The 27,281-nt window shown below is 39.7% G+C and overlaps 1 protein-coding gene across 1 annotated transcript in view; it reads left to right on the top strand.

Annotated features, from left to right (window-relative positions):
• bap1 (BRCA1 associated protein-1 (ubiquitin carboxy-terminal hydrolase)) overlaps positions 1 to 25,923 on the top strand; it is a 29,955-nt gene extending 4,032 nt beyond the window's left edge. Inside the window, exons 4-17 of the mRNA XM_061874328.1 lie at positions 4,880 to 5,012; positions 5,100 to 5,219; positions 12,587 to 12,648; positions 12,720 to 12,862; positions 12,980 to 13,058; positions 13,139 to 13,262; positions 15,129 to 15,267; positions 15,343 to 15,494; positions 18,209 to 18,339; positions 18,461 to 18,924; positions 21,086 to 21,342; positions 21,414 to 21,506; positions 21,591 to 21,663; positions 25,130 to 25,923. Of these exons, the coding sequence (XP_061730312.1) occupies positions 4,880 to 5,012; positions 5,100 to 5,219; positions 12,587 to 12,648; positions 12,720 to 12,862; positions 12,980 to 13,058; positions 13,139 to 13,262; positions 15,129 to 15,267; positions 15,343 to 15,494; positions 18,209 to 18,339; positions 18,461 to 18,924; positions 21,086 to 21,342; positions 21,414 to 21,506; positions 21,591 to 21,663; positions 25,130 to 25,263 (2,104 nt within the window). The 3' untranslated portion in view covers positions 25,264 to 25,923. The remainder of the gene's footprint in view (positions 1 to 4,879; positions 5,013 to 5,099; positions 5,220 to 12,586; positions 12,649 to 12,719; positions 12,863 to 12,979; positions 13,059 to 13,138; positions 13,263 to 15,128; positions 15,268 to 15,342; positions 15,495 to 18,208; positions 18,340 to 18,460; positions 18,925 to 21,085; positions 21,343 to 21,413; positions 21,507 to 21,590; positions 21,664 to 25,129) is intronic.
• The last annotated feature ends 1,358 nt before the right edge of the window (positions 25,924 to 27,281 follow it).

Raw genomic sequence — 27,281 nt, 5'->3', positions numbered from 1 at the left:
TGAGACATTTGTGATTAAGGGCTATACAAACAAACGTTGATGGATTGATTGATACATCCATCCATCCATTTTCTACCGCTTGTCCCTTTTGGGGTTGCGGGGGGTGCTGGAGCCTATCTCAGCTGCATTCGGGTGGAAAGCGGGGTGATCCCTGGACAAGTCGCCACCTCATCGCAGGGCCAACACAGATAGAAAATCAACATTCACACTCACATTCACACACTAGGGCCAAATTAGTGTTGCCAATCAACCTATCCCCAGGTGCATACAGTAAATAGATATTTGAAATGATCATCTTTTAGTTACATTTCAGTGGATGAATATGTTAATCCCTACACAGCACTTATGTTTCATTTTTAATGAATCAATCAATCAATTACTCAAAGTTTATTTATATAATCCTTATTCACAAGTGTCTCAAATGGCTGCACAAGCCACAACAAAATCCTCGGCTCAGATCCCACATCAGGGCAAGAAAAAACTCAACCCAATGAGAACAATGACAAACCTTAAAAGGGACCTCAGATGAGGTAGCATGTCTAATTGTACCGATAGGCCAGGGGTAGGGAACCTATGGCTCGTGAGCCAGATGTGGCTCTTTTGATGACTGCATCTGGCTCTCAGATAAATCTGAGCTGACACTGCTTAACACAATAAGTAATGAATAATTCCACTTGTAATCACAGTGTTAAAAATAACGTAAATATATCAAAATGCTCATGCATTTGAATCCATCCATCCTTTTTCTACCGCGCCTGTTCAAAAAGTTGCCTTAAGGGTAAGAAATAATTTATTTATTATTGGTTAGTGTATGGCTAGCCCTCTTGGGGGTTCTTCAACAAGGCCCAGGTGGGCCCCTTTACACACCTGTCGCTGATTTTGAGGCCGGTCCTGGCAGGACCCCGCTTCGCTGCAGACCCGCAGGCCACGCCGCCTCCTAAGTTAGCTTCAGAATAACAACATTATTACAAAGAATAAGAGACCTATTAAACTCTAGAAATGTTGGTCTTAATTAAAAATGCACACTTTTAGTTGTGTTCAGTGTTAAAAATATATGATATGGCTCTTACATAAATACATTTTAAAATATTTGGCTTCTTGGCTCTCTCAGCCAAAAAGGTTCCCGACCCCTGCGATAGGCCATTCCAGAATACTGGAGCCCGACTAGAAAACGCTCTAAAGCCTGCAGACTTTTTTGTGCTCCGGGAATCACTAATAAGCCTGAGTTCTTTGAACGCAGATATCTGGCCGGGACGTATGATACAATACAATCAGCAAGACAAGATGGAGATAGACTGTTTAGTATTGTGTACGTAAGTAGTAAAACCTTAAAGTCACATCTTAAGTGCACAGGAAGCCAGTGCAGGTGAGCCAGTATAGGCGTAATATGATACAATTTTCTTATTCTTGTCAAAAATCTAGCAGCTGCATTTTGTACCAACTGTAATCTTTTAATACTAGACACAGGGAGATCTGAAATAATACGTTACAGTAAACGAGAGAAGACGTAACGAACACATGAATAATTATCTCAACGTCTGTGGTGGACAAAATAGAACAAATTTTAACAATATTTAGTACCACTCTGTGCGATGAGGTGGCGACTTGTCCAGGGTGTACACCGCCTTCCGCCGATTGTAGCTGAGATAGGCACCAGCGCCCCCCGCGACCCCAAAGGGAATAAGCGGTAGAGAATGGATAGATGGATGGATAGTACCACTCTTAATGTGTGACTCAAATGAGAGTTGGGTCGGAGGTAATACCGAGTCGCTTTGTGTAATTGTTTGGTTGTAAAACGTTAAAGTGGTATTATTAAATAGGTGCCAATGTCTGGCAGGACCGATAATCAGCATTTCCATTTTCTTGGCGTTAAGATGCTAAAAGTTGCTGGACATCCAATGTTTAATTTCATTAAGACACGTCTCCAGCTGACTACAATCTGGCGTATTTATCAGCTTTAGGAGAATGTAGAGTTGGGTGTCATCAAAATAACAGTGAAAGCTAACAACGTATTTTCATATGATGTCACCTAGCGGCAGCATGTAAGTGCTGAAGAGTGCAGGGCCAAGAACCAAACCCTGGGGAACTCCACATGTTACCTTAACATACTCCGAGGTCTCATTGTTATGGGAGACGCACTGCATCCTGTCAGTAAGATAGGAGTTAAACGAAGAAAAGGCTAAGTCTGATACATGTTTTGATACATTCTAATAAAATGTTATGATTGACGGTGTCGAAAGCTGCGCTAATATCAAGTAGCAGAAACATGGATGACGCATCAGCATCCTTAGTTAGCAATAGTCATTTTTGTGAGGGTTTCCTCCGTAGAGTGATTTACCCTGAACCTGGACTAAAAAGGGTTCACAGAGATTGTTGGACGCTAAGTGTTCATTTAGCTGTTGTGAAACTATTTTTTTCAAGGAGTTTCGAGATAAAGGGAAGGTGGGATATCGGCCAGTAGTTTACCAGGTTGCAGTAGGTGTTTTGAGCAGAGGATAAATAACCTTTCTTTTGAATGCTAGGGGAACAGTGACAGAGGAAAGTGATAAGTTAATAATATTTAGCACTGATGGACCTACAAACCCCGTTTTCATATGAGTTGGGAAATTATGTTAGATGTAAATATAAACGGAATACAATGATTTGCAAATCATTTTCAACCCATATTCAATTGAATGCACTACAAAGACAAGATATTTGATGTTCAAACTCATAAACTTTATTTTTTTTGTTGCAAATAATAATTAACTTAGAATTTCGTGGCTGCAACAAGTGCCAAAGTAGTTGGGAAAGGGCATGTTCACCACTGTGTTACATCACTTTTTCTTTTAACAAGACTCAATAAATGTTTGGGAACTGAGGAAACTATTTGTTGAAACTTTTCAGGTGGAATTCTTTCCCATTCTTGTTTTATGTAGAGCTTCAGTCGTTCAACAGTCCAGGGTCTCCGCTGTCGTATTTTACGCTTCATAATGCGCCACACATTTTCGATGGGAGACAGGTCTGGACGGTAGGCGGGCCAGGAAAGTACCCGCACTGTTTTTTTACGAAGCCACGCTGTTGTAACACGTGCTGAATGTGGCTTGGAATTGTCTTGCTGAAATAAGCAGGGGCGTCCATGAAAAAGACGGCGCTTAGATGGCAGCATATGTTGTTCCAAAACATGTATGTACCTTTCAGCATTAATGGTGCCTTCACAGATGTGTACTTTGCCCATGCCTTGGGCACTAATGTACCCCAACACCATCACAGATGCTGGCGTTTGAACTTTGCGCCAATAACAATCTGGATGGTTCGCTTCCCCTTTGGTCCGGATGACACAATGTCGAATATTTCCAAAAACAATTTGAAATGTGGACTTGACTGACCACAGAACACTTTTCCACTTTGTATCAGTTCATTTTAGATGATTTCAGGCCCAGAGAAGCCGGCATGGTTCCTGGATGATGTTGATAAATGGCTTTCGCTTTTGCATAGTAGAGCTTTAACTTGCACCTACAGATGTAGCGACGAACTGTATTTAGTGACAGTGGTTTTCTTAAGTGTTCCTGAGCCCATGTGGTGATATCATTCAGAGATTGATGTCAGTTTTTGATACAGTGCCATCTGAGGGATCAAAGGTCACGGTCATTCAGTGTTGGTTTCCGGCCATGCTGCTTACGTGGAGTGATTTCTCCAGATTCTCTGAACCTTTTGATAATATTATGGACCGTAGATTTTTGAAATCCCTAAATTAATTGCAATTGCACTTTGAGAATTTTTTCTCAAACTGTTTGACTATTTGCTCAAGCAGTTGTGGACAAAAGGGTGTTCCTCGCCCCATCCTTTCTTGTGAAAGACTGAGCTGGGAAGCTGTTTTTATACCCAATCATGGCACCCACCTGTTCCCAATTAGCCTGCACACCTGTGGGATGTTCCGAAAAAGTGTTTGATAAGCATTCCTCAACTTTATCAGTATTTATTGCCACCTTTCCCAACTTCTTTGTCACGTGTTGCTGGCATCAGATTCTAAAGTTAATGATTATTTGCAAGAAAAAAAATGTTTATCAGTTTGAACATCAAATAAATATGTTGTCTTTGCAGCATATTCAACAGAATAATTGTTGAAAATGATTTGGAAATCATTGTATTCCATTTATATTTACATCTAACACAATTTCCCAACTCATATGGAAACAGGGTTTGTAATATTACGAACAGCTCCTTGATAGGTTTCCCAGGAAGTGGGTAAAGTATGTTGTTTGTTTTGCCCCATTTACACGTCGCAGGAGTTCCCCTGTTATTTCTTCAAAAAGAGAGAGATTATTTTGGAGGGAAATATCCATCGTACATACATTCGCATCTGCGTTAATAGAACCCAGTTGTAGATGGGACGCGTTATCTTTAATCTCCTTTCTAATGAGTTCAATTTTGTGTATGAGAGAAAAAACCTTTCAATAGTGTGTGTTAAAGGTTTTCAGTAGTGTGTATGAGACAAAACATTTTAGTGGTGTATGAGAGGATTTCAGTAGCGCGTATGAGAGGATTTCAGTGGTGTGTCTGAGTGTGTTTCAGTGGTGTGCATGAGACAAAAAAATTCAGTGTATGTGTGAAAGGTTTTCAGATGTGTGTGTGAAAGGATTTCAGTAGTGTGTGGGAGTGAATTTCAGTAATGTGTATGAGACAACAATTTTTAGTAGTGTGTATGAGACAAACATTTTAGTCGGGTGTATGAGATGATTTTAATAGTGTGTGTGTGTAAGAGGATTTCAGAAGCGTGTGTGTGATAGAATAATTGTTCAGTTGTTTATGTGAGAGAATTTCTGTAGTGTTTGTAAAAGGTAATTCTGTATGAGGTCTCTAATGGCCCCCCATATAATAGCTTAATTTTTATTTCCAGCCCCGTCTATGGCTTCATCTTCCTGTTCAAGTGGATTGAGGAGCGTCGATCCAGGAGGAAAGTTAACACTTTGGTTGATGAAACCTCTGTCATCGATGAGGAGATAGTTAACGATATGTTCTTTGCACATCAGGTAAAGCATCTAAAAGTCGCCGAAAGGCTATAGCATCTTTTAGTGATGTCTAATATGTGAATGTTCTCATTTTTTTTTCTTCCCTAGCTGATACCAAATTCATGCGCCACTCACGCCTTGCTGAGCGTGCTTCTGAACTGCAGCGGTGTGGAGCTGGGCAACACCCTCAGTCGCATGAAAGCTTTCACTAAAGGCTTCAGTCCGGAGGTAACATATTTCAGACATAAGCAGTAACGTACACAGTTTCCCCACTGTGTCTTGTGTCATCAGGTTGTCATACTTTGTGATGATGCAGGGTTTCCCACAGGACTGGAATGTATCTGAGGCGTTCGTAGTTGTGGCGGTCAATGATGTCATAATGTTAAGAGTTTCCCCTGCATGTAAATGATTGTGGCACACTGCCACAAACATTTAAGATAAAGGCCGCTACACCTTTTTTATTATTGTACATCAAAAACATTTTTTTTTTTTACATAAAAAAAAAAATCAAGTACCAGTAATGTGAATAGATAGATGGATAGTATTTTATTGAGTCCTTCAAAAGAGTTCCCTCAGGAAAATTTAAAACGATGGATATAATGTAGTCTCTTATCCAGGTACTAATGACCATAATACATTGAAAAACATCTCAAATATCATTAAAAAATTGAGTTGACACCCGCTAAAACTAAGTAGAGAAAGTTGAAGAGAAAGGTATTTCAAGTTAATCCTTTTCAGTGGCCCAATCATTGGTACTTTAACTTTAACTTAATTAATGCGTTTTTTCAAGCCTGTGAAGACCACCCATATTTTTTTTTTTACATTACTACCGACAATAACGTCTAACTTAAAACGCTGTGTGCGTCTTAATTCGAACCTCCATTTGAATGTGTCTGTGTGGGGAATGTGCATGCTGTGTCTTTGTGTGTGTGTAGTTTTTCTTCTGGTACTGTGGCTTCCTCCCACATTCCAAAAATATGCATAATAGGTTAAAGTTAAAGTTAAGTTAGAGTACCAATGATTGTCACACACACGAGGTGTGGTGAAATTTGTCCATTGCATTTGACCCATCCCCTTGATCACCCCCTGGGAGGTGAGGGGAGGTGAGGGGAGCAGTGGGCAGCAGTGGTGCCGCACCCGGGAATCATTTTTGGTGATTTAACCCCCAATTCCAACCCTTGATGCTGAGTGCCAAGCAGGGAGGTAATGAGTCCGATTTTTATAGTCTTTGGTATGACTCGGCCGGGGTTTGAACTCACAACCTACCGATCTCAGGGTGGACAATCTAACCACTGGGCCACTGAGTAGGTTAATTGAAGACTGTAAGGTGAAAATGATCGCTTGTCTTTTCTTGCTCTGTGATTGGCCATACCATTTTGGGTTAGCCTGTCAATGATCTGGTCCATTGTATGTTAGAATTAAGCTGGTGGCATTAGAGCCAGCCTTCATCCTGTATAATAATATTGTTTTTTTCAGTTCATTTCCATTTATATTATTAATTTATGGTGATTCTTACATATATGTGCATATATGTTGTACCATACTTCCTCAGTGCGCTTAGTTTTAGTTGAGAATATAAATAAACCACCTCAAGTTATTTTTCATGTTTAAATCAAAGAACTGTTTGCATATTTGGCAAACTAAATTGCAACATTCAGGGAGGGCAGAATATAGTGTAGCCTGTGTTACCTTTTACAGTGAGCAGCAACTATTGAAAAATACAGAAAAACAGTATAATATAGGAAAAATATGTTATTGATAACTAATAACATATTTGTTTTTAAATATACATAAGAGTTATTTAACCTTCTTAAAGAAGATAAATGCATCATTGCAAATCAAAATGATCATGATGTCCGCTGCACGCCTCCACCGCCACATATACAGCAACAATCAAGGGTTTTTGATGTTATGTGCATAATTTGCCGTGATGCAAAACAGGATAAAATGTGTTTCTTATTGTGCAGCTGTAGATGCTTGTGTGTGTGTGTCTTATAACACACACTTAAAAAAACATTCATTACAGTTGTGATCAAAATTATTCAACCCCCACACTATTTTGGTGTTTTACCAAGTTGGACATTTATTCCGTATGTTGTTTATAGTCATATCAAATAAAGATGCATTAAAAAGACAAATGCAACTAGAATTACAACATTATATTTTGTAACATACCAAACAGTGTCATTTCTCTTAATATCTCATTGAAAAAATTATTCAACCCGCTACTTACATGCATCTTTAGTACTTAGTAGAACACCCTTTGGCAGTAATTACAACCTTCAAACGTGATACATAACCGGACACAAGCTTCTTGCAACGATCTACAGGTATTTTAGCCCATTCCTCTTGGGCAAAGGCCTCCAGTTCATTCATATTCTTGGGCTTGCATGCTGCAACTGCCTTCTTCAAGTCCCACCACAGGTTTTCTATAGGATTTAGGTCTGGCGACTGTGAAGGCCACTCCAGAGTCTTCCAGCCCTTCTTCTGCAACCACTCTGATGTTGATTTGGAGGTATGCTTGGGATCAATGTCCTGTTGGAAGGTCCAACGTCTCCCAAGCCTCAGCTTCGTCACTGACTTCATGACATTTGCAGCTAATATATCCTGGTAGGAAATAGAATTCATAATGCCTTGAACGCGCTGGAGATTCCCGGTACCTGAGGCAGAGAAACAGCCCCAGAGCCTGATTGAACCCCACCATACTTAACAGTAGGCAAGGTGTTCTTCTCTTTGTAAGCTTCATTTTTTCTCCTCCAGACATAACGTTGATTCATAGGCCCAAAGAGTTCCAGTTTTGTCTCATCACTCCACAGAACAGTTTCCCAAAACCTTTGGGGTTTGTCCAGATGATTTTTGGCATACAGAAGTTTATTTTCTTGTTCCTGGTAGTCAGAAGTGGGGTGCGCCTGGGAGTTCTGGCATGGAGGCCTTCATCTCATAGTGCGCGCCTTATTGTCTGGGACGAAACCTGCGTTCCCCCCTTTGCAATGTCCTGTTGTAGTTCCTCAGCTGTTACCCGGGGGTTTTTCACCACTGTACGCTTCAAATACCGGACAGCAGTTACACAGCATCCTCTTTCTACCACACCCAGGTAGTTTCCACTGTGCCTTTAGCTTTAAACTTGCGAATTATGCTCCCAACTGTGTCTCTTGGAATGTGTAATGTGTTTGCTATTTTCTTATATCCATACCCTTTCTTATGAAGAGAAATTACCTCCTCTCTTGACTTCTTTGACCACTCCCTGGACTTCACCATGTTGCAAATACACCATTGACCATCTACAAGAAGCTGAGCGTCACAGTCTTTTTCAATCAATTTAATTGTTGCTCGTTATGGTTCTAATCACATCTACAGGCGTTTTCAACACCTGATTGAAAAGACCTTATTCAAATTCTGTTCTTAAGAGTTATGATCTTCAAGGGGTTGAATAATTTTGTCAATGAGATATTAAGAGAAATGACACTGTTTGGTATGTTACAAAATATAATGTTGTAATTCAAGGTGCATTTGTCTATTTAATGCATCCTTATTTGATATGACTATAAACAAAATATGGAATAAATGTCCAACTTGCTAAAACACAAAAATTGTGTGGGGGTTGAATAATTTTGATCACACCTGTATGTTTCCTGGGATCCGTGCAAGTGTGCACAGATTTGAAAGGTAAAGTACACGTAATTGTATGTCTGATAGATCACTAAATCAATGAAGAGATGCCTTTATAATTAGGAAAGGGTACCGACCTAATGGCACCAGTGCCGATAAAAATGTTGCAACTAGAGATGTCCAATAATGGCTTTTTTGCCAATATCCAATATTTTGATCATGTTCAACTCTTAATTACCGATTCCGATATCAACCGATACCGATATGTACAGTTGTGGAATTAACCCATTATTATGCCTAATTTTGTTGTGATGCCCGCTGGATGCATTAAACAATGTAACAAGGTTTTCCAAAATAAATCAACTCAAGTTATGGAAAAAAATGCCAACACGGCACTGCCATATTTATTATTGAAGTCACAAAGTGCATTTTTTTTTTTTAACATGCCTCAAAACAGCAGCTTGGAATTTGGGACATGCTCTCCCTGAGACAGCATGAAGAGGTTGGGAGGGTCAGGGGGGGTATCGGCGGTGTAAAATTGTAGCGTCCCGGAAGAGATAGTGCTACAAGGGGTTCTGGGTATTTGTTCTGTTGTTCTCCCAAAATGTGTTTGTGGGTTCACGGTGTGGTGCATATTTGCAACAGTGTTAAAGTTGTTTATACGGCCACCGTCAGTGTGACCTGTATGGCCGTTGACCAAGTATGCCTTGCATTAACTTGTGTGTGAAAAGCAGAAAATATTATGTGATTTAGCCGGCACGCAAAGACAGTGCCTTTTAAGGTTTATTGGCGCTATTTTAAAAAGTCATAAATTTTACTTTATGAAACCGATACCAATAATTTCCAAGATTACATTTTAAAGCATTTATCGGCCGATATCGGACATCTCTGGTTGCAACCAAACCGAAAACAAGTTGTCCCAGTGCTAAAGGCATCTAGTCATTTAGTTTTTTTCACTGCTTTTATTATTTTATTATATAATGTGTTGTGCTTTAACATTGCTTCTTTTTTATATCAATATTTACAGTGAATGACCAAACTAAGTGAAGAAAAAAAATAAACAAAGTTTGTAGTATACAAATACCGAATATCTTTTGAAAGTACTGATTTGGTACTGGTTTTGGTGAAAACGCAAACGATACCCATCCCTAATTGTAATGGGCGTCCAGGTTAGCTGTGGTATGTGCGTCTGAGATGTTTTTTTAAGGGGTCATATTTCTACATTTAAAACACTTCCCTGTGGTCTACATAACAGTTAATAGTAGTTATTTAGATGTTTTTTTGCATTGATCATGTTTTCCAGTTGTTTTTTTGTGGGGGGTCTTATTCATGGGGCTCCACTTCGAATGCGTATTCTCCCCACCATGTTTTTGTAGTTTTAGCGCTTCCAAAGCGAGTCTACTGACGCATTAGGTTAGAACTATACACTACTTTGTATTAGAAATGGCAGTAGTGAAGAATGCATGTCCATGTACGAACTAGTCTGCCCCACAACAAAAGAATAGAGGGAAAAAAGATCTCATTGACTACAGTGGCGGACTACAGGGGCGGACACGCGCAAATCCCTTTGGGTAAATGTGTCCTATATATGGATAATCCACTGATGTCACCAATAGGAACAACGTCACCAAAAAGGCCGATTCCAAACGTCTCGTTTCCCGGAAGTCTGAAAGAAGGCAAGATTGTTTTATAAATATCTCCACAATGCTTCCACGGTTTGGGGCAAATACACAACAACAGGTACCAATAGGTAAGAAAAGTCATTCTTGCACTGTAGTAGAGCCCAGAGTCGTGTATAAAGAGAGTCTGGCCAGCTAAACAACAGACGTCATGACTTCTACTAAGGATGTGTGCGGCTTTGCCCGGGTGCATACAACTGCTCTCATAGTGTTAGTTTTCATTAGTTTTTCTGACAAAATAAACCAAAATAATATGTCTCCTGGTATATGTAGTTTTAAAAATACTCCAGCTCATAAACTTACAATATGCTTACATTTCGTGGAAGTATAATTTTGCGGCCATATTTGATGCACTCTGCTGTTACATTCCTGCAGTGTTTACTACTGACCATCAGGCACTTTTACACGCACCCGGTGCAATAAACGTAAAAAAAATACACAGGACGACCAAAAAAATTACTTGCTAGCCTCATTTTGCCAAAATCTTTATTAGATTTGGACCAACAATCATGTATGTCAACTGGCTGCCTCTAAAGTATTTGTAATCACTGTATGTATCACTTATTTTATATTCTTCTAACAGATCTTTCTTTTTAGTAACATGGTAAGTGATTGGCAACACTAAATTGGCCCTAGTGTGAATGTGAGTGTGAATGTTGTCTCTTTATCTGTGTTGGCCCTGCGATGAGTTGGTGACTTGTCCTATGTGACCCCGCCTTCCGCCTGAATGCAGTTGAGATAGGCTCCCCCACAACCCCGAACGGGACAAGCGGTAGAAAATGGATGGATTGATGGATGGGTTAGTGAATAGGTGTACTTTTGTAGTTAATTTCCCATATTTCTGCACAATAACTCAGATATGGTAGCACTGGTGTTCTCATCTATTAGTACACCCAAAATGTGGTTTATTTTAATTTTTCTACGTCTATTTGTATTTGTCTTTGAATATCTCTTCTCCTGTTACCAAATAGCATTATTTTAGTTTTACTAAGATACAAAGAACGTCTGTTTTGGTCAAACAGTCTATTAAATGCATTAACTTCTGATATTATTCTTTGTATTAGTTTTGTGTGTTCTCCCCTAAACAAAACAAAGGATTTTGTGTTGTGTGTTTACATTGCACAAGACATTGTAGTTGGGCTCTCCAATGTGGATGTCTTACCATACTTGTCTTCTTTCTGGGTTGTGGGGAAAGCGATGTCAAATCTTTCCAAATTTCATGTTGGTGGAGCTGCCCCTATGTTGCACAACAAGACATTTTTACCAGCCAAAAATCTAACAAGGAAGCACCGCAAAAATCTTAAGTGCAAGACTGCTGTAAATGAAATGTATTGCTATGAGTATGTAAGACTTTGCTCCCATATTTGTACCCGACTGATTGTAAGATGTGTAGAGAAGCCTGTTTAAAAAGTTGTCCTAAATGAAGTGATAGGCTTTTAATTTAGGATTAGGAGTGGTATGTTCAGTAGGAGGCAGCACAGTGAAACAGGGGTTAGTGCATGTGCCTCACAATACGAAGATCCTGAGTAGTCCTGAGTTCAGTCCCGGGCTCGGGATCTTTCTGTGCGGAGTTTGCATGTTCTCCCTGTGACTTCATGGGTTCCCTCGGGGTACTCCGGCTTCCTCCCAACTCCAAAGACATGCACCTGGGGATAGGTTGATTGGCAACACTAAATTCGCCCTAGTGTGTGAATGTTGTCTGTCTATCTGTGTTGGTCCTGTGATGAGATGGCGACTTGTCCAGGGTGTACGATGCCTTCCCCCCGAATGCAGCTGAGATAAGCTCCAGCACCCCCCGCAACCCCAAAAGGGACAAGCGGTAGAAAATGAATGGGATGGATGGATGTTCAGTAGGAAAGAGGTTTTGGGACATGAAAACTTCCCTCAAAAGCGATGCAAACAAGTGAGGCACATGATTTGTTTGTTTGGTGCTCATGAGCCTGCTCAGTGGCTTTGTGGTTAAAGTGTCTGTCCTGAGATTGGTGGGTCGTGAGTTCAAACCCCGGCCGAGTCATACCAAAGACTATAAAAATGGTACTCATTGCCTCCCTGCTTGGCACTCAGCATCAAGGGTTGGAATTGGGGGTTAAATCGCCAAAATGATTCCCGAGTGCGGCCACCTCTGCTCACTGCTCCCTCACCTCAAATGCAGTGGGTAATTTCACCACACCTTGTGTGAGTGTGCTGACTATTAGTGGTACTTTTAACTTTGAACAGGCCCAGAGAAAACATATTAATGTTCGAACATCATTCAAAGGTGACTTTTACACAATACCTTTTAACTTGAAAATACAATGTGTTTTTCAGAGTAAAGGTTATGCAATTGGAAATGCCCCAGAGCTGGCCAGAGCACACAACAGCCATGCTAGGTATGTTACTCCTACATTTTCCTGCTTCCTCGTGTTTGAGTCGCTTCAGTTTTCTCTGTGTTTCTATGGAGACCGGAGCCTCGCCACCTTCCCGAGAAACAGAATGGGATCAGTGCCGTGCGAACCATGGAGGCTTTCCACTTTGTCAGCTATGTGCCCATCAAAGATCGCCTCTTTGAGCTCGATGGCCTTAAGGCTTACCCGATTGACCATGGTGAGATTCGAAGGCCCCCCAACATGCATTTGTTCACCAGTTGGCAACATTTCGGCTCATTGGATGCTTAAAATAAGTCTAATAGAATTGATTGACCTTTCTGTTGTTTAATTTTAGGGCCGTGGGGAGAGGAAGAGGAATGGACGGATAAAGCTCGGCGGGTCATCATGGAGAGGATCGGCTTGGCCACTGCTGGGTGCGTGCCAAAGAGTCCCTCCTAGTATCTTCTTCTCAGCTTCTCACTCAGGATTATTTTGTTCTTGTTTTTGTTCTCAGTGAGCCATATCACGACATCCGCTTCAACTTAATGGCAGTGGTGCCGGACCGCAGGATGAAATACGAGTCCAAACTGGGGGTTTTAAAGAAGAACCGGCAGACTATTCTGGAGGGTCTGCAGAAGGTCAGGCTGTGCAATTAGCTGATTTTATGTAGGGTTTATCTTTCTATTCATTCTTTGACAACATTTTCTATTAACTACCATTTTTTGTGTGTTGAATTTGTGTCTCCTGGTTGCAAACAAGACAAAGTGGGCCCACAGCTCAGTTATATTGGGACATTCTACAAATGTAATTACTATAGAGAACAAAAAGGCGTACTGTTGCGCTTGTAACGCGAAAGCAAGACAACTTGAAATATCTTTGACACACAAAATTGTGCGCCGTTTATTCTTTTTACATAAAGCGACTCAAAATGGCGGTCACAACAAACCCCCACCTCTGGGTAAAACTTTTGATGGTCACTCAAAGGGAACGCACCGAATTACTCACTCTTAGCTGCATATATGAAAGGTAAACAAGAAAAACATTATGTGCGCAAAAGAACAATGACAGTGAGTAATGACGACAAAGTCAAGTAGACAGGTGTGGTGAATTATGTCCCTAAAGCAACCACTACAGTCCATAAAAAATAAAAATGGCGATACCAATAAATAGGAGTTTAGTTTAGTTTATTAAGGATCCCCATTAGTCTACACCATAATGGAGACTATTCTTCCTGGGGTGCAGGCAGAAACATCACACAATCACAAAACGAAAGACTACAATGCAGTACAACATGATCAAATAATAAAATGTCGTAATACAATAATAGCAACAACAAAGAACCAAAAAATAATAATAATAACTTCGAATTTACATAATAATGTTCATAGCAAAGATAAAAAGAGCAATATACAAATATATATATATATATTTGCAAAAATAAAACAAAGAACAAATGGCCTAAAATATACACATTAGTGTACCAAAGACAAACAATAAGTGACGAAAAAGTTCCATCCATCCATTTTCTGCTGCTTATCCCATAATCAATAAAATAGTCAATAGTCAATAAAAACATGATAAGATACTGATATTGTAGCCTTAATTATTGGCCGATACCGTCGTTGAGCCGATATATTATCAATAGAAATCATACATACTTTTCTTATTTTGTAGTGTGTAATGTTAAATCTGGCTTAATGAAGTGAAATGGAACGGAGAACAATGGTAGGAATGAAACACATGAACCTATTTATTATTAACCGTCCATTATTTAAGTTGGAGTAGAGTGCTAATTGTTTTTTGATTACACATAATGGCAATAGTAGTTCATTAACCAGTAACCTTGTTACTGGTTTGTCCAGTAACAAACCAGTAATATATATATATATATATATATATATATATATATATATATATATATATATATATATATATATATATATATATATATATATATATATATATATGTTACTGGACACCTACTAATACGCTTCTGCCTTGGAGTCTTTGGATGTGTTAGTAATACGCAATCATGATTATTTGATACTTGTTTATATTGACAAATATGCTGTTTTGTTTAATGACGGACACTTATTATGTATGTCTAGCTTGTGTGCCTAGATGTTGTGTGCAAGCGCCTAGTAGCCTACACCCTACCATGTTTACCTTTTGTAAATGACTTGATTAATATAGAAGAAAAGACAAACCTTGTCTGCTTATTGAAGGACATTTAGATGTTAACCGGCTGTCCAGCTTTGCAGAAGTAAACACGCTGCAGGTCTGTTTATATCGGAGATTTCCGATGCATTTTTTTTTCTGATTTCAGATGGATATCAATATGGTTCCTTTCTTTAAATATCAGTGCTTTCTGTACGTTTATTCATGTGTAGTTTTTGGTACATTTATCAATGTATAGTATTTGTTATAATGCGTCCATCCCAAGTTATGCAATTCAGAGGATGACATCATTACAATCGAAAACAAAAAACATTTTAAATCTGCAGATGATCCGACTCACGCAGTCTGAACTTGCCCATGATAAGAAGCATGATTCGTCCACGTCAGACAGCAACACCACTTCACTGAAGAAAGAGGCCGATGTAGAGCCAGTTATATCCCAAGGCACCGGACCTGCTTCCTCTGGTGCCTATTCATCTATTTTTGTGAAAAGTTCATGATGTTACACTGATGGATTTACTATACATATGCTGCTCTTAGACATGGCGGACGAGTCAAGAGGTCAAACTAAAGACGCCCCTTCAGGAAATGCTAAGGTCACAGGGAAAGCACCCGGAGGAGCATCACAGCAAGTCGCCAACCGTCTGCCTGCCTTCCTCGACAACCACAATTATGCCAAGTCCCCAATGCAGGTAGGGGGAGGAGGGTTTGTGGCTTTTGAATAATATGTGCCATCACCTGCTAGTATGAAATGATTGAGAACTAGCACAAGGGACCCCATACGTTTTCACTTGGGGGCCACATTTTGTTAAAATAATCTATTGGTGCGTGTGTATATACCAATACATATACGTGTGTGTGTGTGTGTGTGTGTCTGTGTTTGTGTGTGTGTGTGTGTGTGTATGCGTGTGCGTGTGCATGTGTGAGTTTGCACGTATGTGTGCTAAGTATTTATTCATATACTTAATATAAATGTATGTGTATGTATGTGTGTGTGTATGTAAATGTGTTTGTATCTATGTAAATGTGTGTCTATACGTGGATGTATACATGTATTTATATGTACATGTAAATGTGTGTGTATATATACACATTTGTATGTATGTATATGTGTGTATATATGTGTATACATGCATATATGTGTGTGTGTGTGTGTGTGTGTGTGTGTGTGTGTATATATATATATATATATTTATATATATATATATATATATATATGTATATGTGTGTATGTACACGTATGTATGTGCATGTATATGTACATATGTGCATGAACACATATGTGTGTATTTGTAAATGTGTATATATGTATGTATATGTGTGTATATATGTGTTTAATACAGTACAGGTAAAATGTTTTGAGACACCTCATTTCAATGTGTTTTCTTTATTTTCATGACTATTTACATTGTAGATTGTCATTGGAGGCATCAAAACTATGACCCTTTTGAAGTGAAAATCATTTCAGGTGACTACCTCTTGAAGCTCATCGAGAGGATGCCAAGAGTGTGCAAAGCAGTAATCAGAGCAAAGGGTGGTTATTTTGAAGAGACTAGAATATAAAACATGTTTTCAGTTATTTCACCTTTTTTGTTAAGTACATAACTCCACATGTGTTCATTCATAGTTTTGATGCATTCATTGACAATCTACAATGTAAATAGTCATGAAAATAAAGAAATCGCATTGAATGAAGGAGAAGATGTTTCCAAACTTTTGGCCTGTACTGTATATGTATGTATGTATTTATGTATCTCTCTCTCTTTCACTCTCTCTCTCTCTCTCTCTCAATCTATATGTATATATATATAAACAAAGCCCGTTTCCATATGAGTTGGGAAATTGTGTTAGATGTAAATACAAACGGAATACACTGATTTGCAAATCATTTTCAACCCATATTCAGTTGAATACGCTACAAAGACAACATATTTGATGTTCAAACTGACAAAAAATGTTTTTTTTCGCAAATAATCATTAACTTTACAATTTGATGCCAGCAACACGTGACAAAAAAGTTGGGAAAGGTGACAATAAATACTGATAAAGTTGAGGAATGCTCATCAAACACTTATATGGAACATCCCACAGGTGTGCAGGCTAATTGGGAAGATTTGGGTGCCATGATTGGGTATAAAAGCAGCTTCCATGAAATGCTAAGTAATTCACAAGCAAGGATGGGGTGAGGGTCACCACTTTGTAAGCAAATTGTCGAACAGTTTTAGAACAACATTTCTCAACGAGCTATTGCAAGGAATTTAGGGATTTTACCATCTACGGTCCGTAAAATCATCAAAAAGTTCAGTGAATCTGAAGAAATCACTGCACGTAAGCGATGATATTACGGACTTTTGATCCCTCAGGCGGTACTGCATCAAAAACCGACATCAGTGTGTAAATGATATATCCACATGGGCTCAAGAACACTTCATAAAACCACTGTCAGTAACTATAGTTGGTCACTAAAACTGTAAGTGCAAGTTAAAACTCTACTATGCAAAGCCAAACCCATTTATCAACAATATCCTGAAATGCCACCGGCTTGGCTGGGCCCGAGCTCACCTAAGATGGACTGATGCAAAGTGGAAAGGTGTTCTGTGGTCTGACGAGTCCACATTTCAAATTATATTTGGAAACAGAGGACGTGGTGTCCTCCAAAACAAAGAGGAAAATAACCATTCGGATTGTTATAGGCGCAAAGTTCAAAAGCCAGCATCTGTGATGGTATGGGGGTGTATTAGTGCCCAAGGCATGGGTAACTTACACATCTGTGAAGGCACCATTAATGCTGAAAGGTCCATACAGGTTTTGGCACAACATGTTGTCATCCTAGCAACGTTATCATGGACGCCCCTGCTTATTTCAGCAAGGCAAGCGTTACAACAGCGTGGCTTCGTAAAAAAAGAGTGCAGGTACTTTCCTGGCCCGCCTGCAGTCCAGACCAGTCTCCCATCGAAAATGTGTGGCGCATTATGAAGCGTAAAATACGACAGCGGAGACCCCGGACTGTTGAAGGACTGAAGCTCTACATAAAACAAGAATGAGAAAAAATTCCACTTTCAAAGCTTCAACAATTAGTTTCCTCAGTTCCCAAACGTTTATTGAGTGTTGTTAAAAGAAAAGGTGATGTAACACAGTGGTAAACATGTCCTTTCCTAACTACTTTGGCACGTGTTGCAGCCATGAAATTCTAAGTCAATTATTATTTGAAAAAACATAAAGTGTATGAGTTTGAACATCAAATATCTTGTCTTTGTAGTACATTCAATTGAATATGGGTTGAACAGGATTTGCAAATCATTATATTCCGTTTATCTAACACAATTTCCCAACTCATATGGAAACGGGGTTTGTACATGTATGACGACCGCAAGCAACTGAGAGATAATTAAAGGTTGTTTGACAGGAAGAGGAGGATCTAGCTGCTGGTGTTGGTCGTTCTCGAGTGCCAGGCCATCCACAAGCAGCGTTCTCTGATGATGAAGATTATGAGGATGAGGAGGAGGAAGTTACTGGATCTACAGGCACATCGACCAGGTTAGTTCCACTGTGTGTCTTCATTTGACTTAAGCACACTAAAGTGCACTTCAGCTCTTTGATTTACATAATTTATTGATGCGCTGTTGCACAATTTCAATAATTTTTCTTCTTCTTCTAGGTTCAGACGGAAAGCGAGTCTACGATCACGAACAGGAAGGGTCGTAACAGGAATGGAAAGCCAGCTTGCTCTCAGTGTCTTAGCTGAGAAACTCAAGAAGGAGGCCCAAAAAAAAGACGCCCTGAACACACCGCTCTCTGTGCGCACTGAGGGCCGCACCGGAGGCATTTGCATCACGTCTGCCTCACAGCCTTCGCCCACACCCAGCAACGAGAGCACTGACACGGCCTCGGAGATTGGCAGCGCCTTCAACTCGCCGTTGCGCTCACCCGCACGCTCACAGGCCGCCACGCGTCCGTCTAGCCCAGTTGCGTCCCATCTGTCACGAGTACTGTTCGGGGAAGACGAGATGCTGAGGCTAGACTCCCGACATAATCGTGCCGTAAGAGAACTGGGCCCGTCTGTCACTGTGGCCCTGCTACACCTTCAGGAGGATGGAGTCATCTATACTCTTTCACCATCTGGTGAGGATCCATGTTGTCAATTTTAACCCCTCACTGTGCAGTGACATTTTTGTATATTCGAGTAGTCAATGTAGTTAAGCCAGTTATCTAAATGTCCTCCAATAAGCACACAAAGGTGGGTTTTTCTTGTATTTTAGTCAAGTCATTTACAAACGGAAAAAATGGTAGGCTATACTATGTTTATTGTAAATGACTACTAGAAGCTAGTGGAGCTAGCAGCTAAAATGAGCTAACAGATACACAACAGCTAAGCACACAATAGCACACAAGCTAAACAAACATAATAAATGTCCTTAATTGAACAATACTGTATGTCTATCGAAAACAGCACATTTGTCAACAAAAGGAAGTATTAAATGATTATATATTAACTATAGTTGCTTATTATTACATATACAAAGTCTCGAAGGCAAAAGTGTATTCGAAAGTATCTGGTAACATATGTCGCCATATGATTCAACTTGTCAAGAGGCCTCGCTAGAAAAATTATTGTGGCCACTACAATGCCTTTTATGCCTTTTATTGTCACCACACACAGGTACAATGAGATGAAAAGCAACTCCAGTATCAGTGCGACAGTCTATTGTTGCAGCTGACCGGTCTCCCTCTCAGGGAATTTAAATCACCGGTCAATCCCAAGTTCTTTAAATGACATATATGCTGAGTAAGAAGAACCATCAAGACACGATAGGAATATTATCAAGTTTTACTCAAGCTTTAGGAAACCAGTCCCATTGTCCTTTCATATCGACATCTCACACTCATCTGAAAATCAAACGGGAAGAGACAACTTATTGAATACGAAAAGAGCCCCCACCCTGTCCAGAAAGGAATACAGGCTATTTGTTCTAATACAAATAAAGTAAACAGGTAGTTCTCCAACTCCCACATTCCAACCCTTCAAGACACTAGACAGACATCTGCGGACACAAAGAGACAAGCATAAAGAGTATAAATGAAAAAATATTAGCTGCTTTAAACTTGACTATGAATAACTCTTAAATGTATATGCATTCTCCACACTATAAATATGCAAAACATAGGAAGAAAAGAAAAGAAAAATAGTGCAAAAGGAGGTAAGGTGCACAGTCCAGTCCTGAGAACAAATGTTCTGAATGTGTTGTTTAAATATTATACTATATACATACATACAGAAACATTCAGACTGTGGGTGGAAAGTAACAATTGCACACAGAGAGGTGCTAAACTATAATATCAGTGCCTATGAGACTTCACTGTGGTTATGGCTTTAGGGAAAAAACTGTTCTTGGGTCTGTTTGTCTTAGACCTGATGACCCTGTAGCGCCTTCCTGAGGGCAGCCGGTCAAACAGGTCAAAGCCAGGGTGGGAGCTGTGCTTGACAATGTTGGTAGCTCTGCTGAGGCAGCAGGAGGTGTAAACGTCTGTCAGGGAGGGGAGAGGGTAGCCGTTGATCCGCTGTGCTGCTTTTACCACTCTCTGGAGCCTCTCCTTGTCTGCAACGGTGCAGCTGCCGTAGCATGCTGCGATGCAGTATGTCAGCAGGCTCTCGATGGATGAGCGGTAGAAGGTCAGCAGCAGGTTGAAGTCCAGGTTGTACTTCTTGAGGACTCTCAGGAAGTGCAGCCGCTGCTGAGCCTTCTTAGAGATGGCAGTAGTGTTCTCTGACCAGCAGATGTTGTCAGAGATTTGGACCCTCTCTACAAACTCACTCTAGGTTTTGCCAAACTATTTAGTACCACTTAAAATTAAAAGCAGCATTGGTCCATGCCAGATAGTTAATTATAAATGTGTTATTATTGTTCTCTGTTTGAGATGATCTGCTTCAGAATTTATTTTAAATAATTTGGAATTTATGTTTCCCCATAATGAACTGCCGCTCCGCAGTGCTGGCAGCACTCATGCAGCTTCTGTTGGCTGTAGGCAAGATATAATTATCATGCTACCCACTTGTGTTGCCAGCTATTTTGACATTATTGGCGGTGTCTTGACTAGCTTTTCGACGCAAGTTAATCTATATTGCTGTAGAAACCGTACACAGACTACTCTTAGGTATGTCCAACTTTGAATTTCTGGAGTATTGTCCCTTGAGAATATATACTGTGATAAAAGTGAGGGATGTACTGTGTTGGCCAGTGATGTATTTGAAAAGTTGTTTTGATGTCATCTTGTGCACGTGCAGTGGATTTGGCCTCAGACACTGGTGCTAAGCAGTCATGCACTCTAGAGAAGATAAAGAACGAAAAGCAAGCGGCCGTCGTTGCAGGGGAGAAGGAAGCGGCGAACGAGAAGGACAAAGGACCATCTGTGGCGGTAAAGGAAGAAAAAGAGAAAGAAGAGAGCAAAGATGGAGAAGAAGTGAAACCCAGCAAGGAGAAGCTTGACACCACAGAGCCGGCTGCAGACAGCAAGCCCTTGGGGGATAAGTACTCACCCAAAGTAAGTCCACTTCTATTTCTGCCTTGAAAGTAACGTCGAGTAACAGAACTAAACTATTCTGTCCATTTCAGGAGTTGCTTGCACTGCTCAAGTGTGTAGAGGCAGACATTGCCAATTATGAGGCCTACCTCAAGGAGGAAGTAGAAAAGAGAAAAAAATACAAAGTGGGTTGAATATATTCAAACATAAGTATAAGTTTCACCATTTCATGGCATTTTCATTCCAATATCTTGTCTTCCTCTGTACAGATTGACGATCAGCGAAGGACCCATAACTATGACGAGTTCATCTGCACCTTTATATCCATGCTGGCCCAAGAAGGTAAATATCATCTACTCTCAAATCAATTCTATTCATACTATATGTTCACTCTCCTTTTTGTGCTTAGCATCCTCCTCATCACATTTTAAGTACGTTTGACTGTTTTTGACGCTTTGCATTAGGGCTGGGGGATATGGCGTTTTTTTAATATCTCGATATTTTTAGGCCGTATCACGATACACGATATATACATTTTGATATTTTGCGTTAGCCTTGAATGAACACTTGATGCATATAATCACAGCATTATGATGATTTTATGTGTCTACCTTAAATTATTGTTGTTCATACTGCATTAATATATGCTAATTTTAAACTTTCATGCAGAGAGGGAAACCCCAACTAAGTCAATTGACCAAAACTGTATTTATTAAACAGTTATCAAGCAGTGGCACAAACATTCATGTCATTTCAAAACAGAAAGTCCTAGATTGTCAGAGACATTTCAAAACAAGCTAGGAGTGCACTTTTGTGCATGATCTTACTAAGATGACATATCAAAACAACACTAAATTAAAGTGCGCTTTTTGTACAGAACGCCACTACAAAAGTTTAAAAAAAATAAAGTGCACTTTTGTGCATGATGTGACACAAGATATTTCAATAACTATCAAATAAAAATGAGCTGCATAATAGGAAATCAAATCACTATGTGGTAGGTTACTGCGGACGTCATCTCCTTCTGTTCACTATTTTTTTCATACGGTGTTGATGTGGAAATGGTTGCCTCGGCATTTTGTTGGTGTGGCACCGAATGGAGATGTTGACATGCAGGTGACTTTTCAAATAATGCGACACATGCTACACAGCAATGCTACTTTTTGTAGGAACGCTTTTGCCCCACACTTGACAAATTACGGTTGTCTGTTCGACATATTCCCACTTGAAGCCAAACCACCGCCAGATGATGGACCCCCTGCTGTTTTTCGTATTACCACTCGCAACACAGCTGACATTACCCATGCTACTACGTCTCTGCTCCGTGAGGGCGTATACGTATGTGACGTATGACGTGACAGTATGTGACGTATGTAAGAAGGTGCGCTTGCTGTCTGTGAGAAGGAGAGACAAGAAAGAGTGAGAAGAGCCTGTAGTGTAATGCCAGCACCTAAAAGCAACTATATGAGAACTATTACTCGAACATCACGATACATTCATTTTCCATATCGAACAGAGACAAACCCGTGATATGTCAAGTATATCAATATATCGCCCAGCCCTACTTTGCATGTCAGTTGTTGTTGCACACGGTAGTTCTTTTACCGTCTTGGACAGCGGCTTGAAAAAGTATTCATATCACTTGAACGTTTTGACATTTCAATAGGACAACGACCCTAAACAAAGCAAATATGCAAATATAATTGCTTGATACTCGTTCATATTGACAAGTGTGGTGATTTAGACTGCAATGTTGTTCAATTAAGGACACTTATTACGTATGTCTAACCTGTGTGCTATAGTGTAGCTGCTAGCTCCTAAGAGACTGCAGCCTATAGCTTACCCTGTTTACCGTATTTTTCAGACTGTAAGACACACTTAAAATCCTTTCATTTTCTCAAAACTCGTCAGTGAGCCTCATATACGGAATAATTTTGGCTGTGCTTACCAACCTCAAAGCTGTTTTATTTTGGTACATGGTGAAATGATAAGTGTGACCAACAGATGGAAGTCACACATAAGAGATACATGTAGACTGCAATATGACTCAAGTAAAAAACACCAACATTTTATATGTTCCATTGAAAATATAGAACATTACACACGGTTCTCAAAAATGTATTGAAATGTTTTAGTACGACTTTGGTAAGCTATGAAGCCGCACCACTTGATGGATTGTACTGTGCTTCAACATACGAGTATTGTTATGGTGTGTGTATAAGATAACACAGATTATCTAACGTTTTGTTTCACAATATTATGCAAAAGATACTTTTCTTACCTTCTGGTACCTGCTTATCTGTCTTTGGGATCTGCATGAGTTCTGAAAATTTACACATGTCCGCCTCTGTAGTTCGTGCTGACACCGTAGTCGATAAGCTTCTACTTTTTTTCTATCTTCTTGTTATGGAACATTCATTCTCCGCTGTTGCCATTTGTAATATAAAGTAGTGTAAAGTACTTATATCTGTCAGTAAACTCGCCATGAAAGCGCTAAAACATGCTGGTGTAGTGAGTTTACATTTATCACCCAAGGAACTTTAGTTATTAAAGAGTTCCAGTCGGACGTTTTTTCACGGGACACATTTCCGGTGTTATTGTTTCCGGATGAGGAGATGCTGCTCCGTTATTGATTGAAGTAAAGTCTGAATGTCATGAAAACAGTTAGCTCCATCTTTTGACACTTCTTCCCCTCCCATCCTTGCACGCTACACCGCTACAGGGAGCGGTATAGTGCAGTTGGTATCGTGGCCGTGCCAGCAACTTGAGTTTTCCAGGTTCGATCCCCGCTTCTGCCATTCTTGTCACTGCCGTTGTGTCCTTGGGGAAGACACTTTACCCACCTTCTCCCCGTGCTGATTTAAAAATGTAAGTTAGACATTGGGATTCACAATGTAAAGCGCTTTGAGTCACTAGAGAAAAGCGCTACATAAATATAATTCAATTCACTTCACCACAACATTGATGACGGAGAAAAGACGCTGTCGAAGGTGAGCCACATAAATAAGACCGGCCACAAAACGGCGCATTCTGAAGCGACTGTCAGAAAGCGGCTTGAAGATGATCTGTAAAACATCATCTATGCAACATTTAGACCAAAGAACCACCATTAAATGTTATATAGACCACAAGGAAGTGTTTGCCATTTAGAAAAAATAAATAAATAAATAAATAAAAAATAAAAAAAAAAATATATATATATATATATATATATATATATATATATATATGAGACCCCTTTAATATGCACTATAATCCGATGCGCCTTTTGTATGAAAATAGACCCGACTAGACCTGCTCATCGGCAGTGCGCCTTATAATCCGGCGCGCCCTATGGTCCGGAAAATACGGTACGAAAATACGGTACGAAATAAAAGAAAATACCAACCTTGTGTGTTCATTGGAGGACATTTAGATGTTAACTGCCTGTCCAGCTTTGCACATGTAAATGCGCTTAAGGACTGCTTGTATCGGAGCGAATATCAGAGAGTATCTGAAAACTGCCGCTCACAAACACTCTCCACCTTATCTGACTAAAGTTGTACTGTTTTGCAAAGAAGAATGGGTAAAAAATTCCAGTCTCTTGTTTTTCAAAGATGGTATGGACTAACTCCAAAAGAATTGCAGCTGTAATTGAAGTAAGAGGCAGGTCCACCAAGTCCTGGATCAGTTGGGCTAAATACTTTTGCACATTATTACACTTTTCGGTTTGTGGTCTGAATATGACAAAATTTGGAAAAATTCAAAGGGTATGAATACTTTTTCAAGCCACAGTCTATGTTCATTCTAAATTGGTTGACCCGTGCAGGGATGCTGGCCAGCCTCGTGGAGCAGAACATTTCGGTGCGTCGTCGGCAGGGAGTAAGTATCGGCCGCCTGCACAAACAGAGGAAGCCTGATCGCAGGAAACGCTCTCGCCCTTATAAGGCCAAACGCCAGTGATATCAAACAAGCTTCTCAGGGTAAATTCTGCCTGTAAGGACCAAGCAGTTGCCTCATTCGTGAACGTCGCCTCATGCAGCCAGTTCTTTGTGGCGTTTTAGTCCCAATCATATCCTCTTCAACCAAGCTGAGCCAAACGTTTGGTCTGGTCTTTTATCATCTGGTATACATGTAATACCTTTATAGTTGTATTATAAACTGTTAAGTACAGTTTGTGAATATACAATAAAGGAAATGTCCTGTGTGAACTTATTTAAGGAACCCCCTTCAGGGCTCTTAAAAACTTCACTCTCGACCCCTCATCTGCAGTCTGAGATGTTTACCCTAAATATGGATTTTTTAACGTCTATGCCATCAATCAATTTACTGGTGGGTAGTTCCTTATAAAATGCATCATTTATTTTTAAAATGACATTCCTTACAGCATGTTTTAAACTGAAGATGGTCAACCCCTTTGTCTTTCCTATTGCTGTCAATCATGTTATTTTTGTACCTCAAAAAAATATCTCAGAATGGAATGATAATTACATTGCATGTTAGTACGTGTGTGTGTCTTGTACATATTTATATGTTACTTGGCTCAGCAGGAACTCTCTGAGCTCAATTGTTATTTCCATTGTGCTTGCCATTTCATATTACAATAAAGTCAGTTGAAACAAATCTTTGCCTTTTTGTAAGTCACTGACACAAATTGCATCTTTCTTTTTTTGTATTTATTACTTATCCGCATTTGGGTGACGAGTGAGCTGGAGCCTATATCCCAGATGACTTGAGGGTGTGCGGCAGGGTACTGGAGTAAATGCAATTAATGCAATATTTAAACTCCATACACAGACTTTCCAATGAAAATTTGAATCCAGATCTGTTTCTTCAGAGTCTGACTTTATAACCACTACTAGCATGATGGTGTGAAAATAGTGTCTGTGGATTAAATCTCGAAGGGACTTTTGAATGTGGAGGTTGCATGTTCCCCACGCATACAGAATTTAAGAATATAGCTAATAATGCACCAGTAAGGACATTCACAGTAAGATCTAATGATGCACCCTTGATTGATAAGGATTTAATTATTTTAAAGAAACAAAGGTATCAAGCTAAAAATGTCTACATAGCCTATCGATCTGTGAGCGACAAAAAACGTTTATTGTACTCTACGTAATCAAACCACTAAGCTGAAAAGAGAGAAAAAGAGGTACTATCAACAACAATAAAAGGGGGTCCAACACAATGGTAAAAAGTTGTGGAATGTGTTAAACAATATAATGAGCAGACAGTCTAAGATAAATTTAGCCTACATTGACTCTGATGGAGGGTTTTTAACAAACCATTGGATATTTCCAATTATTTTAATAACTACTTTGTAAAAAAAGTTAATGAGTTAAAGTGTCAAATGGATATGGTGTATAATTGTAATTCACGTGCACTAATTGATAACCACATTATGAGAGAGAAAAATTGTAAGTTTGAGTTCAAACTAGTGGAAATCGATGAGGTTGAGAAACTGTTATGTTCCATTTCTGTGGATAACGGTGCTGGTAAAGAATGCTTTGATGGAAATATTTGAGAACAGCGGCTATGTACAGATCAACAACTGTATGTCATTTATTCAATGCCTGTCTGTCTAGTGGGATCTGTCCAAAGGTTTGGAAAGAAGGAACAATTATAACAATAATAAAAATACCCCAAACTCCCTCTGAATGGTCAGAATAGCAGCCCAATTACAATCAATTGTTTGTAAACAGCTCGAGAAGACTGTATCTAAACAGATTCCAGATGACTTTATGATACATAGTTTAATAGATGATGCTCAACATGGCTATAGAGATGGACATTCCATATGTACAGCACTAGTTAAGATGACTGATGATTAGCTAATGGGAATTGATAAAGGCTGCGATAAGGTGGCGACTTGTCCAGGGTGTACCCCGCTTTCCGCCCAATTGTAGCTGAGATAGGCACCAGCGCCCCCCGCGACCCCAAAGGGAATAAGCGGTAGAAAATAGAGGGATGGATGAGTT

Source organism: Nerophis ophidion, linkage group LG16 (assembly GCF_033978795.1).
Source record: "Nerophis ophidion isolate RoL-2023_Sa linkage group LG16, RoL_Noph_v1.0, whole genome shotgun sequence".
Lineage (NCBI taxonomy): Eukaryota > Metazoa > Chordata > Actinopteri > Syngnathiformes > Syngnathidae > Nerophis > Nerophis ophidion.
This window is presented reverse-complemented; position numbering and strand designations above follow the sequence as displayed.